This window comes from Diadema antillarum, unplaced genomic scaffold, assembly GCF_040938485.1.
Source record: "Diadema antillarum isolate AM-2024a unplaced genomic scaffold, OU_Dant_1.0 scf00000008, whole genome shotgun sequence".
Taxonomy (NCBI): Eukaryota; Metazoa; Echinodermata; class Echinoidea; order Diadematoida; family Diadematidae; genus Diadema; species Diadema antillarum.
In genome coordinates, this window is record NW_027270897.1 from 4,521,335 (window position 1) to 4,538,800 (window position 17,466).

Sequence of the window (17,466 nt, forward strand, 5' to 3'; positions counted from 1 at the left end):
ATTTGCTATGATTTTTTTTTAAAATAAGGTAATTCTTCATGTTCGAATCCGTCGCGAGCTGCCCATCGTACTATCTGTCCCAGGATGCATTGCGCGTGACGTATCGGGCGCAGTTTCCTCAGCTGAGAGCACCGCGAGCGAAGCCCAGCTACGCATCAATCTCCCATTGCACTGCTGACTGCGGGCGGTATCTGCATGCCTGCATAGGTGTGCCTTGTCGGCGCTACTGCAGGAGACCGTACACCGATTTAGGAGTGCTGTTGCCAAACGCTGTATTCCTTTATTCAAATAATCTTCGTTATATATCTATATAAAATCTTCAAAGATTAATGTAAAATAGTTGCAATGCTATAACATTTTCGTTTAAATTGAAATATGTATGTATTATAATACTGCCTACTTATTAGTGTCCACCCCATCACTTACAATGCATTAGCTGTTGTCGGGCTGTGCAGGCATACATTTACGTCTGCTGCTGCCAAGTGCTATCACAATCCGCGATCGTTTTTTCGACTTCTGAGTGTGAACAATCTGAAATCAGTCTGTCAATGTCAGAATTATTGCCTCTTTTGTTGTCCGAGACTGTTGAAAAGTGTGTCTGACGGTGATAAAATACGACAGTATACATGTAACTTGAACCGCGGAAGAAACGCCAGCGCCAGCTTGGTACCGCCGCCGCGCCGCGCCGGTAACTACGACCAGCAGCCCAATACACACAGCGTAATCGGGCTGCGTGTTGTAGCATTCAGGATCATGTAAAGGTAGTATCGTGGATAAATATCAATTTAAAATCGAAATATTTCTTCAATTTGAAAACTTACTAGTAAAGTTGAAGTATTGACAACACCCTAACACTTGACACATCGGCATTTTTGTCCCCGCCGAATGAGTTCGAGCAGGGGACTATGAAACGGGCTCCGTACGTGTGTGTGTCCGTGTGTCCGTCCGTCCGTCCGTCCGTGTGTCCGTCCGTGTGTCCGTGTGTGCGTCCGTGTGTGATCAAAATCTTCAATTTGCTACTTCTCTGTCATTTATGAGCCAATTTTGATTCTGTTTGCTTTATATGATAGCACTACATGGGAGCTTTGAAACTTCTACACAGAATTTCAGTCGTGACCTTTGACCTTGACCTTTGACCTATATTGTACATTTTGCTACAAAATGCTACTCCTTCGCCATTTCTAACCCGATTTCGATTCCGTTTGCTTTATGTGATGGCACTAGGTGAGGGCTTCAAAACTTCTACACAGAATTTTGACCTTTGACTTCTTTGACCTTTGACCTTGATTTTTGACCTGTATTGTACATTTTGCTACAAAATGCTACTCCTTCGCCATTTCTAACCCGATTTCGATTCCGTTTGCTTTATATGATGGCACTAGGTGAGGGCTTCAAAACTTCTACACAGAATTTTGACCTTTGACTTCTTTGACCTTTGACCTTGATTTTTGACCTATATTGTACATTTTGCTACAAAATGCTACTCCTTCGCCATTTCTAACCCGATTTCGATTCCGTTTGCTTTATGTGAAGGCACTAGGTGAGGGCTTCAAAACTTCTACACAGAATTTTGACCTTTGACTTCTTTGACTTTGACCTTGATTTTTGACCTATATTGTACATTTTGCTACAAATGCTACTCCTTCGCCATTTTTAACCCGATTTTGATTCCGTTTGCTTTATATGATGGCACTAGTTGAGGGCTTCAAAACTTCTACACAGAATTTTGACCTTTGACCTTGATTTTTGACCTATATTGTGCATTTTGCTACAGAATGCTACTCCTTCGCCATTTCTAATCCGATTTCGATTCCGTTTGCTTTATGTGATAGCACTAGGTGAGGGCTTCAAAACTTCTACACAGAATTTTGACCTTTGTCTTCTTTGACCTTTGACCTTGATTTTTGACCTATATTGTACATTTTGTTACAAAATGCTACTTCTGGCGGGGACATATGTTACGCACCGCGTAATTTCTACTTTTCCTTGTTTTAAATGAAGCAATAGATCATGCCGCGTGCATCCGCTGTGTGGTCAGAGACTGTCGAGCGGTACGCTACTACAGCTTGCTTGGCCCGTATCACCGTTGCTCAAGCAGGGCTCCCCCGAGCCAGCTGACGCTCCACGCAAAAAGCAATGTGAGGATGATACGTCACGCTGTCACGTGATCTTTCTCGCCGGCGTACAGAAATCGAACGGTTACGATTCAAAATTAGTGATGCTAAAAAATCGATTGTGGCGAGTTGGGAGGGTCTTTTTCAATGAAACTTAGTCATTATGGTCCTTTATTTATGTAGATTTTGGTTAATTTTTTTCAAAATCGTCCGGACTTCTCCTTTAAACCAGAAGGGTAATACTGGCTATGCTCTCCTATTGAAGGCTGCATTCAGATCTTAATTGACAAAACTTACATGGACACCATGGCATGAAGTCACCATATTTCTCCCACCTTTTGTTTTAACAGACAGTCTTTCAGCTGCTGCAGTTGGAGCATTACTGTCACACAGTCCAGCTAGCTCTCACAGAGGAGGCCCTGACATTTGTCAAGCATTTCGACCTGAAGGTAAGGGAATTCTTTGTTGTCAGCCACAATATAATAATTAACTCTTTGTGTGCCACGTTCGCAAGCCCGACTCAGTCGATGGCTTGCCAAGTTCGCATATTTTGCTCAAACGCACAAACCCACACAAACCGATTGATAAATTGCCAAATGCCACAGTACGATGAAAACTACATTCGCAATCCCCTTCTGCCCACACGTATCTTCCATTTTGTGATGATTGAATGTCAAGCATTGTTCCCTATTGGATTCTTGAGCAAATTCTAAGTTTCTAAGTCACTGTTTTGTGTTTGTAAGTCATGCTTGGACAAACTTGTAGCTACCAGTCATTTGAAAGAAAAGTAATTGGAGATTTGTTATAAGATTTACATCAGAGTAACACTTTGAATTTTCTTTACGACTTTGCTCATTGCATGTCCAGCAAAACAAAAATCCATAAAAAGTTATACATGGAGATGAAAAACAGAATGTTTTCCCAAATCATGCCTGCGTTGCAGTCTCAGAATAATGTGGCATCGAGGAGGTTTACACTGTGACACAAAAAGAGTTAAGTATGGAGGGATCTGAGGAGCTGATGTGAACATTTATTATGTGCTCAAGTTGACCTAGTGAACAGAACAGTGAAGGTTTCATCGGAAGTAGCCAATAAAAGTAGGAAAGTTATGGTGTTGTAAAATTTTATGGCTTTTTCCAGAATAGTGATATGTGTCACAGTGATATTGGCAAATTAAACAAGGTTATGATTATTAGTACCTGCCTTCATAATCTTAACTATTTGCTTACTCACAGATGTTCCTTTTTTGTATGACCTGAAAGGGATCGTATAGTTTTGGTTGAGACCTCATTTCAGGTTTCTAACATTTTTTGGTGAGATAATGAGAAACATCTTATGAAATATGAAAAAGCATGTAATTCCATGAGGAATTCAACGTTTATTTGATGAAAATTGGTTTTGAAATGGCTGAGATATCCAAAACAGAGCGATTCTAATAAAGTGTGGGACCCACACTTTATTACGATCGCTTTGTTTTACTTTGTTTTTGGATGTTTCAGTCATTCCAAACGCGATTTTCATCAAATAAACTTTGTATGGTGTGCTCTGTACTATTTCATAAGTGTTATCTTGGTATCTTGCAAAAAGTTAAAAGCCCAATTCTCATCTCCACCAATACTGTACCATCCCTTTAAAGCAGAAATTTATAGAGAATCTAGAAATATGACAAGTTTGATATCTACGGAAAGCTAAGAAGCTAGTTAACAAAACTGGATATCTTTTAGACGATGTAACTTTACCCCCAAACTGTTTTTGAGATTGAAAAATCACCCCATTTCCATGGCCACGTAGCTCCGTTCGCTACAAGAAACATCGGATTTGAGTGACGTCACCAAATGTGTATGAGCTTATTTGCCGTACGGCTATATGAGACCCGCTCTGGCAAAACCCGAAACTTCTCGGCAAATGTGATTTTGCGCTACAGCCCGAAAAAGGTCAAAAAATGCCCTACCTCATGGACCAAATTGACATTTTGGTATCACGTTGTAGGGGAAATTTTCTAGTTTCTGATTGATATCAACAACATTTTGAAATACAACCTACAAAATGTGGAATTTTGAAGAGAAAAGTGGGATGTCAATCTCAAAAAGTTGGCCAAAATCTTACATCTAAAGACCAAATCGCCTTCGCTTACAGCGAAAATGACTGTTCTTTTGGCGATCGTGTCTTAGATATTCTGCGTTGAACCCTGACACATTTGGTACTAACAGAAAGCTCTACCTCTGCTTATTCCAAATATGGTCATGGCATGATGTCATGGTACTCACTTTCATTCATAAATTCGTCTGAAACATGCGTACGTTTATGCAAGTCGTCTCCCAGTCGTGTAAACAGCCTTGTTGCTTACCAAGACACGTGATCGAAATACGTGTGCACGATTGGTCAACAGCGCCGAGGACCCTCTTGTTTCCAAGCAACCTACGTGTTATACTATGGGGATCGCTGCAGCAGCGGTGCAAGCACATGCAACACATGTATCGTGACTGCTGCTCAGCACGGAAATGTTGCAGTTTCCCGTTTTGTTAGACTGTTTTTTTAGCAAGTTGAGGTAGAAATTAGAATTTAAACCAACACACAAGAGAAAAAGAAGGTCACATGTATCTAACAAACCTTCATCATGCCATTTCGAAGAAGAATCAAGCTGAAATCACAGCATCAAGGAATACCTCTTCACTGCCGATTCTGCTGGTACTGTTGTGAGTACACCTGATCACGGCAATCGCGAATCTTGAGCTGATTGCAGTAGGTTTTGTGCTTTTCAAACGTCGTATTTCCGTAAATTTATGGGTGTAAAAATGATTTCCAATCAATTACAGCTCTTTGACTTAGTTATCATCCTTCATGAGTATGTAAAATTACATCAGCTATACGCAATTCCCCCACAATGATCGATTTGTTGTGTCAATAATAACAGCAAATTGTGGCTGTACGAAGGAACAGCTGATCACGGCAATCGTGAATCTTGAGCTGACGATAGGTTTTGTGCTTTTAAAACTTTGTTTTTTCGTAAATTCATGGGTGTAAAAAATGATTCCAATGAACACAAACAAACAAACAATTTCACAACATGAATATATAGTTTTGGCGGACGATTTATTCTAGATTGACAACAAATTACACACCAATTTCCTGAAAAGTGCACACAGTTTGCCTATAGATACGTAAATCCCACTAGGTTGCATACACATTTAGTGACGTCGCAGATTTGGCACTTTTCGTAGCCGCATTGAACTTTTTCCAGTGCTCAAATTTGGTAAAAATAAAGATTCTTATATTCAAAGCAGAGACAACTTTATTGCATGATTTATGTCAGAAATTAATCAAAATAACATTAAATGTTGGAAAACAGTCAATTTATATGATATTATTTCCTATAAATTTCTTCTTTGAGAAGAATGTTTAGTTTCCTGTTAAATTGTTGAAGAGTTGTGACATTTTAACACTGATGACTTTGTAAAGGATAGGAGTTGATATTGCTGAATAATTGACAAAGAGGATAATTTTTGTTATACCTATAGATACAACTCTTTGAATGAGGTTTGAGGCAATGATAGTATTGTTTTGCCTAATGTGTGATTATGACAATGGGACAAATACCACTTTTTGTTGAGAATATGCCAAGCCGCAAAATTTTTTAACTTTCTTATATTCCATCTGATTAGAATGAAGGTTCTTCTATTCAGTTTGTCTGAATTTCCTCCTCTGTCTTTCCTCATAGCTCCTCTTCCTCATGATTAGAGAGTGCAGCCTTCCTGTAAGCCATGTGTCACAGGCTTACCGGCTGGTGATGGGAAAAACAGGGCTCAAGAATCCATGACTTCACAATAAGCCAGTTTGAAGTTACATTCTGCACATGAGGAGATAAGGGTCATGTGAGAAAATTGACGTAATTATGACACAAAGTTGTAATTTGCAATGTCATGGACAGCACCTGAATGGTTTCTGTATTTTGCAGTGAAAAAACGTTCAAGAGAGCTTGTTAACAGTGAGTTAATAATATCTAGATTTGCAGCTGTTTTGTTTTCATGGTTTAAAATACGAAGTCATTTGCATCACGCTAACTTTGAACTGGTCTATTAAATCTTTGTTGGTGTCCCCAATACAGGAATACATTGTTCAGCTCAGAAACAAGTTTCCTGAAGAAGTACCAAAACTGAAGACCAGAGTCAAAGCCATTCCAGAAAGCAGCATCAAAAAGAAGGTGAGAGATTAATCCATCTTCATGCAGCAGGCAATAAACTCTGATCGACTTTATCTATCACAAGGACTAACCAGTACAGTGGGGTATTCGTAAAACTTTGGCAATCATATCATGCATGTGACTAAATTTTCAAGGAGTATTTGCTGTTCTCTGTCTTATAAGAGGTAATACGTAGGGTAAGCTGTGTGTATTTAGCTCATTTTTATCAGAGGCTTGGTGGTAAGCTAGTGCGATTGGTATTGATCCTTCGTTGTCTTTCGTTGTTTCTCATTTTTGTACTCTTTAACTCGTGGCTCTTGGCACCAATTCTTGCTTGTATGTAGTCTTGACCATTTATTGAGGAATTGCCCATTTTTTATGAGCTTATGTAATAGCATAATACCCTTTTTTACCAGCAGACTACCAAGGGACAACCTATCAAGACGCAGCCAATGATTTTCAAGCATGGTGTGGAGACCCTTTCCATCATTCAACAGAAAAACCTTGGTATGTCTTGAAGCTAGTCTATCAAATAGGAGATTTATCTTCCTTTTTTATCACAATAATATGTGGCGGTGCATCACAAAACCTACAAAATGTCGCACCCCTTGATTTTTACGTGAGGACTCAAAAAAAGGTTACTTCAGGTCAACCAAGTCAATTTTGAGTTTTCCATATTTTTTTAAAGAGCTATACTTCTATATTATTCCTAAGTTTGGGATCATGAAATGAATGGGAAAGTGCTTTTTCAGCAGTTTTTCTACAACTTTTTTGGTAGAGTAGTGTGATTAAGGTCTCGAGGCCCCTTTTCATTTCTTGAAAATCCTTTGCACACTCTTCACTTTCAACTCTTAATAACTTTTGAAAGGATAATGCTACTAAGTTCTTTGAAAGTTGACATTGATCATGGACAGAATGTGTTGATAGAGCATGATCACTTTCAGCTTAATCTGATAATCCCTTCATTGTTGTTGCTACAATGGTTTACATCCTCTTTTTTGTCCTATTCTTCACACACCTAGCACAGCTTAGTATTAAAATGTTAAGCGCTTGAATAGACCCTGCACTTCAGAGCCTCTTTTCTCAGTTCACACTTTTCCAGAGTGTGTGCTCTCTTTCCAATATTCACTCAGATTAGGAGAGTCCATTTGAATTATACATCATTTTAAAGCTTAAAGTCTGCTCTTTCAGAATCTGCCCTTAACTAAAAATCTATGTCTGGCAACTTTTTGCTTTTCTTCATATGTTTTGTGGTGCAGGGTCACATTTTGTTTTTCTTCCATATGTGGATAATGTCATGTGTTTAAAAGGAATGTTTCAATCCAAGGAATGGACTTCATGTCTTTAGCAGCTTGTTGAAGCAGCTTGATAGAAGTAAATGTGTTCAGGTCATGGGTTTAACTTATTAATACAATGGATTCATTCCAAAGTACTGATTGTAATTGTAGAGTATGATATTCTTCCCTCAACAAATCTTTTCTCAACCATTTGAAACACCAGCCACAGCTTGAATTTGCATTACCAGTACTAAGAAATGTTACATGAAACTATTCCCAGAATCATTACTCTATGAAAACTTAGATTTTTTGACAAACTTGATAACTGATTGATGTCTATTTTTTAATCATCAGTTGTCAATGTACAGTGGTCAGTCCAAACAAGCATGCATCCAGTTGTCATGGCAACAGAAGGAGTCCTTATGCAGGTAATTCTTAATTTCTCTGTGATATATATACAGTATCGTTTTGTATTTGTGTTTGTAATATTCTGATTAAAAATTATGTAAGCAAAAGTGAACTTTGATTTTTAAAACTGTTATTCATAAAGTTGTTCCTACATTAGAAAAGTATATATTTGCAGAGTTTATCTTTGAATCTTAATTGAAAAGGTATAACATTGTTTATTTTGAGTACTACAGATAAAGTGATTTGAAAATGTCAATTTGTTGTACTGTCAAGGAAAACAATGAATTCAAACCAAAGCTTTGAATTCATTGTAAGAAAACCATAAGGTGTCCCAAAGAGCAAATAAAATGACGGCAAGTGACAAGCCAATGAAATATTACACTGTATCTTGTGTGGAATAGACAAGTGCTGAGTACTTTTTATGCCTCCGCCATGAAGTGGTGCCGGAGGCATTATGTTTTCGGGTTGTCCGTCCGTCCGTCCTTCCGTCCGTAATGAATTTTGTGGACAGCGTAACTAAAAAACCTTTTGAGGTATCCTAATGAAACTTGGCATGTATGTGTATTAGGGGGTGATGTTGTGCCTATCAACTTTTGGGTGCACATGCTTAAGGTCAAAGGTCAAAAGGTCAAGGTCAAATATGTAAAATTTCACTATTTCCACCATATCTATGCAATGCCTGAAGATATTTTCTTTAAACTTAGTGTATACATGTATTACCCAATTAAGATTCTCTGGTGAAAGTTTGGGGTCATGAGGTCAAAGGTCAAAAGGTCAAGTATTAATATTGAAACTTCACTTTTTTTCTCCGTAACTTGGAAATTGTTCCAGGTATCTTCATGGAACATAGTATATATGTACATGTACTGACTGGCAGTGATTATCTAGAGAATTTAGGGTTCATGAGGTCAATGGTCAGGGGTCAAAGGTCAAGGGCAACACTTCAACATTTTACTATTTCCCTTATATTTATGCAATGCCAGCAGGATTATTTTTTTTTTACACTTGGTGTGTGCATGTATAACCTAATAGAGATTCTCTGGAAACTTTTTTTTTCGGTTTTTTTTTTTTCTTTCTTTTGCCTCAAAGGTCAAAAGGTCAAAGATCAAGGGAAAGTGCTGAACTAACTTTTTCCTCCATATCTCAGAAGTGGCTCAAGTTATCTTTTTAAACTTTCTACATATTCGTGCATGTTCTGCCTGACAGTGATTATCCTATGAATTTTAGGGTCAAGGGCCAGATGAAAATGGTGACAATGTACTTTTCAACACAGAAATTGCACTTTTTCTCCATACCTTGAAAATTACTCAATGCATAAACTTATGAATGGGCAAAGTCAAGTCAAAGTCCCTAAATCCCCAAATACATGCTCTCCTATTCATCCAATTAAACCTAGGTCAAGGAAGGTGAACATTCAACCCATTTGTGACAAACTTGTTATTTTAATATTTTGCCAATTTTGTGAAAATGTAATCACACATTGTCCACATGTACTATAGACCTATTTGGAGAATCATGCATTTTGGCAGAGGCATACCAGTCGCCATAGCGACATTTCTAGTTTATTTTGTTTTGTTTTGTTTTGTTTTGTTTTATTTGTTTGTTTTTTAATGTAAGACATGAGAACCAAGTGCAAGATTGATAATGTAACTTGCTTGCAAAATAATGTTACTTGCTTGCACAGTACCTGATTGATGTGAAGCTGGACCAGGTGTGGAAGGGGTTCTTGATGGAGCTAATGATGGCTGAGAGTCTACCTCCCAACCCATACCCTAGACTCATCACCAGGCTTAGACAGGCTGCTTGCAAGTGAGTTCCATCACTCCACTACAGACTTCATTGCGCTCATTTGAGAAAATGAGCAGGTTATAAGTCTTCACTCTTTTGATCTTTGCAGTTATTACCTCATCAAAATGATACAGGAACTTGTGATTTCATGCGCAAATCATGCATTTTTTTTTTTAGGGTTAAATATTAGTTTTGATATTTATGTGAGTTCCTTAAGATGATAAAACCTAAAGACAGACAGCATGGGAGGTCACCAACAGCTTCATTTTTATTGTAGCTAATCACAGCAGCATATTACACATGTACACACACAAACACACGCAAAAAAAAAGAATCCATATATGTCACATGGCCGTAATGATGTAACATCATTCAAGCAGTGGGTTGAGATCCTTTGCAATTAATCAGAGGAGCTGATAGACAAATTTCAAAAATATTTTTTTCTTATGTTTAACTTGAAATCTATTGATCTGGGCTCTGTAGCATGAATATTTGTGTGTAAAAGCAAACAAATATTTGCATTATGAATGACTGATGGTTAATGTCAAGTTTCATTTGACTTTATAGACAATTTCTGTAATGCAATAGGACCTGTGCAAATAAAGATTACAATGAGAGATGAATTGGGAAGGGTTTGCAAATAAATATATAGGCAACAGATTTAATATAATGGTAACAGCTAAGAGCAGATTAAATTTAAAAGGGGAAGAAATCTTCACCACTCCTGTTGAAGACCTGTGACCTCTGAATAATGAAATCATGCCAAATATCACAGTTTACATCCCCTTCCTGATTGCATCCACCAGGATGGAGCTGTGGAGGGAAACAGATCAACAGCTGAGGTCGAGGACGATGCATGGCATGGTCCGGCCGGCTGACCGCACCAATCATGTCTCCGTCCTGGAGGAATGTGATGGCTACGGTCTCTCGTCCGCTATGGCCGGAGTGCAGGCCACCAGCCTGAAGAAGCTCTCAGTCATGATAGAGATGATGACCAACCATAGCATGGCAAGTCATAGAGGGGAGTTCCAGGTATGTTACCTCCCATGACTAACCACAGACACTGTGAGAAGGTTTTAATTATCATCAAGTCCTCCAGAATTCAGAATGAAAAATTCAAGACCAAGTCTTAGTGTTATTGTCCATGGGAAAGCTACATTTGAAATCCTTGTGTGAATGCAAGCTATCGAATTTTAAAGGAATAAAATCACATTCAGTACTCACAACAAGTATGTGAAATTGACAGGTATGATAAAAATATTGTTTTCATTTGTTCATTTTTGTGACATATTACTACAATTTTGATTAATTACAAGACAAATGTCTTATTTGAAATCCAGACCACACAAACCTATTCTAGTCTAAGAATTAGTCACAATTATTTTCTTCCAAACAATTTGTTGTAATATCAGATATACTGTATATCACTGGTATACATGTTTTTTAATTGGTTGGGTTTTTTTTATACGAAATGTAGCCAAGCGGTCTGTGTGTTTCGGTTAATGGTATCTCTGCAGAATGCTGAAGTCTATTCTAAATTCCATCAGTTCAGTGAGTGATATGTGTGTGTTGTGATGCGATAAATTAGTCATTTTATATGTGGTGTATTTTAATGTGGACCAGCTGTCATCAGGACTAGCCATCAGTGGACACTCGCCCCTCTATGGCCAAATGATGCCCTACCTACCCTTTCTGGAGCTTCATGAACACTACTACATCAGGGGACCAATGGGTAGAGACCACAGTGCTATCAACCTCTTTGCTAAACTTGGTATGATGGTCTGATTTCTCTAAATGTACAAGTTACTTATAATGTATAAAGCTGAAAGCAAGAGATTACTAATATGAAGGGTGAAGATTGAGACATGAATTTTCTTCAAATGTACAAATTTCATTTGTACAGAGGGAGACAAATTAAAGAAAGCTCATACCTCAATGTATGAAGCTGTTTGTTTGAAAAAGATGGCTCAGACTTGATAAGCCATTGTGTAAAATTTGAATGGTAATTGAAAGAATTGGTCAAGGCTCTTTGACAAGTTGAGTGGGCCTGTAATGTCAAGATTCCAACACAATTCCTAAAAACTGATATCTGACATTAATATATTCAAATTTGACTGCTATAGCCATTGCAAGAAGAATTATTTATGTGTTCAGTTAAGTTATTTATCACTCTCTTATGAAAAAAAAACCTCATTTGTCCATCAAGTCTTATGTCTTGTGTCTAACCTATATTTTTTTTTAAGCAATCTTAATGTTAATGCCTTCTTATTTCAGAATTTTCTTTTATCATAGTCATCAATGTGTTCCACTTCAGAACAAGGAACAATTCAGTTTGAATCTTTACATTTCAGGTTATAGTGACCGTCACACATACTTTTCAAAATGTATTGATAGCAAAGTCGGGATAAATCCTATTACTTCGTGAAAAGTAGACCCTTTGTGATACTCTAATCATGCATTCAAAAGAATCTTAGGTGAATTCAAATTTGGGGGGAAAAGTCAGTGAAGTTGGTGTGATTGCGTAGAAATAGCTTGACATCTTGTTTAGAGTCAAATTAGGTAGAAACCATGCAGATAACCAAGCTCTATTTCAATGTTTATTCACTGTAGTCTATGACCACATAGCAGACCTGTGCAGCTCAGAGAAGTATGTGATAACAGGACTCTATGTCAATGACCAGCTTGCTCTGAACCAGGACAAGTTGGAAGAAGATCAGCAAGGGGCGGAGTCAGTCATTGTCAAAGCAGCCAATCAGAAAAGTGCTCTGTATTTAAAGGTATTTTGAGCCCATTTTGTATTCTAGGGAAATGTGTTGTAAAAATATGGAGTGGAAAATGTTACTTGGTTGACCAATAAACTTTTACGTGAAATTCCTGATAATTTTTGTTTTCTGCAGCTGTTGTGGTTGTATAATGCTGCAAAGAAAGCTGATACACAGTGAACTGTAGTAATGCACAGTGAACATTCATCGACAAGATGGCTTACCAGACATATAGAATTAAAAATGCTCCACTTATTTCAATCATAAAATGTGGATGATCGTATTTATTTTTGTTTCTTCATAAGAAACACAAAATAAGTCACTATGTTGACATCTGTGTTTTGTGGTACATGTATCTGCTACTGTTTCTTCAGGTCTACACTGCTATTGGCTGGAGGTATGTGGCTATCCATAAATATTACATGATGCACTACCTCTTTGTGGATCACGCTGAAGACAAGTAAGTCTTGGTAATGCCACTAGCTGTATATCATAGTACAAGTACATTTATATGATAAGGATATGCATGTAATAGCATTCTTATGTTATTTCTCTTTTTCATTTCTTTCTTCCTTTCCTTTCTTTTAATGATTTTTCTTTCTGTATTATTTGCTGTATGAATCATAAATGAAGAGCTAGAATTTAAAAGCTGTAAATTCGGTATGGTGCGGTTTGGTATTTTGGAGGAAAGAATTTGTGAAAGAGTAAATTTTTAACATCTGAAGTAATTTGACAAAAAGTAAAGAAAGAAAACAACATAAAAGATGACAAAGCAAAGGGACATGTATTGTATCCCCTTGAAGACAAAGTCTGATCAGGATTTCTTTGGATTCGACAGCACTATGCTGGCGCTGTCTTGTCGCAATTCTTGTTTTAAGGTTTGTTTGTTCGCAAACCAGTTTTCTCATGTATTTCCAAATGAAAATTACACCCCACTTGATCATGGACACTCTCGACTTTTCAGGCTACGTGTTAGATGCTGGCAAGGGTGCTCATGAAACCCTAAATATAAGTCTTGAACTTTTATTTTCAGGCATGTGGCTTATTTCCAAGATGACCCCATCTTCCTTTACCAGAATGTCTTCTTGTCATTGGAGGAGGTAAGCAAATTGTTCTTGAGGATTTCATAACATACGAATTGATTGCTCGTTTGAAGAGAATACAAACTTGTTTCTAGTAATGTTTGGTTCTTTGTATACTGTAAACAGGCCATCAACCACTACCAGCAGAGTGGTGTCTCTGTCATTGAAAACCCCCTCGGTGCTACCAACGTTGCTGTCATCAATAAGTCCATAGACAAGAGTGTGCTGGGCCGGCTAAGGGACCAGGATCTCATTGGGGTACACAAGCTGCTCATGACCAAGTCCCTCATCAACAAGGTTAGTCTTCATCCAGGCTCAGAAATTTTCAAGTTGATACAAGGACTAATCATGAGTAAGTTCTACAATTGTTTGAAGATGAGCAATTTGGTTTACTGTAACTTGACTGCAGTGTGGTCTTGAAGTTTCTTGTTCCGTCTACCACATGCGTACTGCATGTTGCCATTTACTGTGCTTGAAAATAGCTATTAGGAAAATTAGATCTTTTTTTAGTATTTTCTGGGTTTGGTCATCAATTATGAGACATTTTTTGAAACAATGGCAGAATTTCATCCAAAATATGCTGCAGAATGTGAGTTATGGTCGTGATTATGCAGTGAAAATAACACTAAGCAAATGTGTTAGCTGAAATTACGTTGCACTTTGACTTAATTGGGGTTCTTGCTAAAGTGGTTCCCAGTTAAAGGGTGAGCACTGTATTAATATGGCTTTTAGGCAGTAGTCAATTTGTTGACTTACAAAACACCAGCTTATCTTCAGTCAGAAGTTGCATACCTGAGCCAATTCTCAGAATTGATTGTGATCAATGGACATTCATTGTTATCTCTTCTATAGATTGTCTATTATGCATATAGGCCTCCCACATGCATTGTGCATTCATTTAGTTAGGTATATCAAAACTGGGGTTATTGCTTTATTCATGCAAATGAATTAGATTTTTTTTTTCTGAATTTTGAGTTGGTGCCATAATTGCATCAGTGATTGTGAACTTTTCAGTATTGCTCAGAAGATTGCCACTAGAAAGGAGCATAGAGTGCTGTAACTGTGCCGAACACCACATTTTGACACTGAGAATTAATATGTTATTTTAACCTTTCAGAATGTGATTTTTTCCTCTGTGATATAAAAGACTGACAGCTGAAAGACAGACTAAAAGAAAAGACTTCCATCTCATTTTCTTGCTTGTGAGCAGAATGCAGAGTACTTTGCTGATACATGGCGCATGCTGCACAGTGTGGCCTTCAAGTTTGAGTACATCTTTGCCCTCACCAATTCCTTGTGTGATGTCATCCGCTACGTCCTTCAGCATCCTAACACCATGGAAACCTTAGAGTACACGGAGAGTGTAGAAGCAGCAAAGGCAAAGGCCAAGAAAGGGGTTACCATTCCAGTCAAGAAGGTTGGTCACTAAGATGATAATCTGTGAAATATGCAACAGGCAATTTACCTCCGGACCATGCATAAACATTTCTGCCTAGGACTGGTTTATTGTGCTGAGCAGGATGTTAAGACAATGTCCAGACCTTATACTCCACACACTGACTGCCCTGATCACTTTCTACTCTCCTTGTTTAATAAACTACATTCTGTTTGTACTAGCTGCTTCATGGTCACCAGTAGATGTGAATTAATTTCATTCCATCATCTCCCTAAACCTGATCATGAAATTATAACGTTGGTCGCCTATCAGTGTATTACTGAAAGTGAAATCTTCACTTTCTGAATAGGGAAGATGAGTGAATACCTTTTTCTGTGAACAAATTAAAGACACAGAATTTTATATTATGTGGTGTTGACATGCTGAGTAAGTTCAGTGGGGTAAGAGTGAAATGGTCTATGAAAGCAGGTGACAGTATTAACATGAAATTTAAAAAAAAAATGCCAAGTCAAAGCTTGTGGTTAACTAGTTATTCCTATCACTCCTCATTTATGATCAAGTCTGCCTTTTTGTGTGTACTAAATCAAAGCAGTTCAAACTTCCTGCTTGTAGTCAAGATTTACACATGATAAATATGTCCTGTGAGTATCAGATGTGGTAAAATACATATTTGATTATATCATGTGTCCCTGGTTTTGGACATTTATGAAAGCACATGTGCACAAAATATCTACATTTAAGTAGACAACTGTTATATTCACCTGGCTTACCCAGGATAAAAGTCCTGTCTAAACTGATGATGTCCTATAATTTGCAACCATAGTTTCCTGTGAAGGAGTCTACCCTTGGTAATATGAGTACAGCATACCTGGAGAAGGTACAGGAGGTGCTGAATGAGCCAGGCAGCCTTGTTCCCCAGTCTCTACCCAGAGTGATTGGTGACAAACTAAGGGAGGTAGTGGAGAAGCACCCCCAGACTGGTGATCAGACCATCGTCATTGAGAAGCAGGTTGGTAACAATAGGACTTTTGGTTGTGTCATCACGTTTGGTGGGGAAATCTTCAACTGGCTCAAAATTTAAAAATTAAAGAACTAAGTCACATTTTAACTCATGGGGTACATAGTGACATGTTGTGGTAGTCTTGTGTAATATGCAGCCCGTAAGGGCCGCTTGCAGTACTTTGGGGTTACTATACTGTTTCCTCTTGTTACAGTGTATGTGTACCATCAGATGGTAAAGATGATAATTTCGCTTGTAATAACCAAATCCCCACTGCCCCTTGACTATGATTCTCAAACCAGCTTCCACTACCAGAAGTGCCCAAGCAGGCTCCAATTTCCTGTAACTCTCACGTTGTGCACCCTGTACAGTTATGCTAATTCATAAATTTAATGTGCTAGTTTATTCTCTGTTTATGTGCTCATTAGTCTCTATAAAATGTTACATGTATTTTTCCCCCTTAGTTAGAGTACCTTTAATTACATGAGATTTATGGGCTATATCATGGCATGTGCCATACACACTAGTAGGCTCCTGTATATGAAGCATGCCAATTTCTTTGTCACCTACTGAAATTACACTGAATCTCTAGCAGAATTACAGGGTAGCGTCAATAGTATCTCAGGTAACAGCATTTGTGTAGCCATGATGCAATACTACATGTTAGGGGATTTGGTGTAGTATTTGAGTGTTTGGAAAGTTTACGCATTTTCTCTTCTTTTTTTTGGGGGGGGGGGGAGGGGGAAAGGAGTCTACATTGACAAGTATATGGTTGGTGATTATGATATTTTTATCATATGATTTCCAAAGTAGTAGAGCAATGCTGTAGTAAATCAGCCACCTTTGTATGGTTTTGAGATGAATTTTCAACAATTGTGAAAGTTTGCTTTTGCTTATGTCGCCAACTAGCTCAATCACACATTAGTTGTTCTCTACATTCTATTTCACAGTCTAACTTGAAGCTGAAGGAAATTCTGGACCTCCTCCTCCCTGTCAAGGTGGCAATAGAACATGATGTCCACCAAGCATGTAACAAGGTCCAGGAAACTCTTAAACAGTTGGCTGGCACATGAAGATGAAGGTAGAAGAGAAATACATCAAGAGAAAGGACTTTTCCAGATAGATGTCTTCGCTGGTTGAGAAGCAGAGTTAAAATTGTAGACTGGCAGTTTGAACATTTACAGTTTAATGAAGGAGGTTCCTCTCTCTGTGTGGAGCCAAATATCTTCTTTTTTTTTTTCTTTTCTTTTTCTTAACAGCTGTAACCACTAGGAACCAACAGGAGTTAGTGTGCCAGTACCTGGTGCCTGGAGCCTCTAGCCAAGAACCTCCTACACAGGAATTGTCAATCTTGTGTTGCAGTCAGAGCCAAGAGCCTGGAGGAAACATGTTACCAGACAAGCCAGGAACCAACAGTCTCAAAATATAATGGGCTAATACCCAGGAATTAACAGGTTAT

At 38.0% G+C, this 17,466-nt stretch overlaps 1 protein-coding gene across 1 annotated transcript in view; it reads left to right on the forward strand.

The window, feature by feature from the left end:
• The window catches only part of LOC139718156 (uncharacterized), a 40,154-nt gene extending 22,936 nt beyond the window's left edge, over window positions 1–17,218 (forward strand). The window contains exons 14-27 of the mRNA XM_071629643.1: window positions 2,465–2,563; window positions 6,220–6,315; window positions 6,714–6,801; window positions 7,926–7,999; window positions 9,664–9,788; window positions 10,574–10,799; window positions 11,391–11,538; window positions 12,378–12,544; window positions 12,904–12,989; window positions 13,563–13,629; window positions 13,738–13,908; window positions 14,822–15,028; window positions 15,831–16,016; window positions 16,958–17,218. Of these exons, the coding sequence (XP_071485744.1) occupies window positions 2,465–2,563; window positions 6,220–6,315; window positions 6,714–6,801; window positions 7,926–7,999; window positions 9,664–9,788; window positions 10,574–10,799; window positions 11,391–11,538; window positions 12,378–12,544; window positions 12,904–12,989; window positions 13,563–13,629; window positions 13,738–13,908; window positions 14,822–15,028; window positions 15,831–16,016; window positions 16,958–17,080 (1,863 nt within the window). The 3' untranslated portion in view covers window positions 17,081–17,218. The remainder of the gene's footprint in view (window positions 1–2,464; window positions 2,564–6,219; window positions 6,316–6,713; window positions 6,802–7,925; window positions 8,000–9,663; window positions 9,789–10,573; window positions 10,800–11,390; window positions 11,539–12,377; window positions 12,545–12,903; window positions 12,990–13,562; window positions 13,630–13,737; window positions 13,909–14,821; window positions 15,029–15,830; window positions 16,017–16,957) is intronic.
• Window positions 17,219–17,466: the final 248 nt, after the last annotated feature.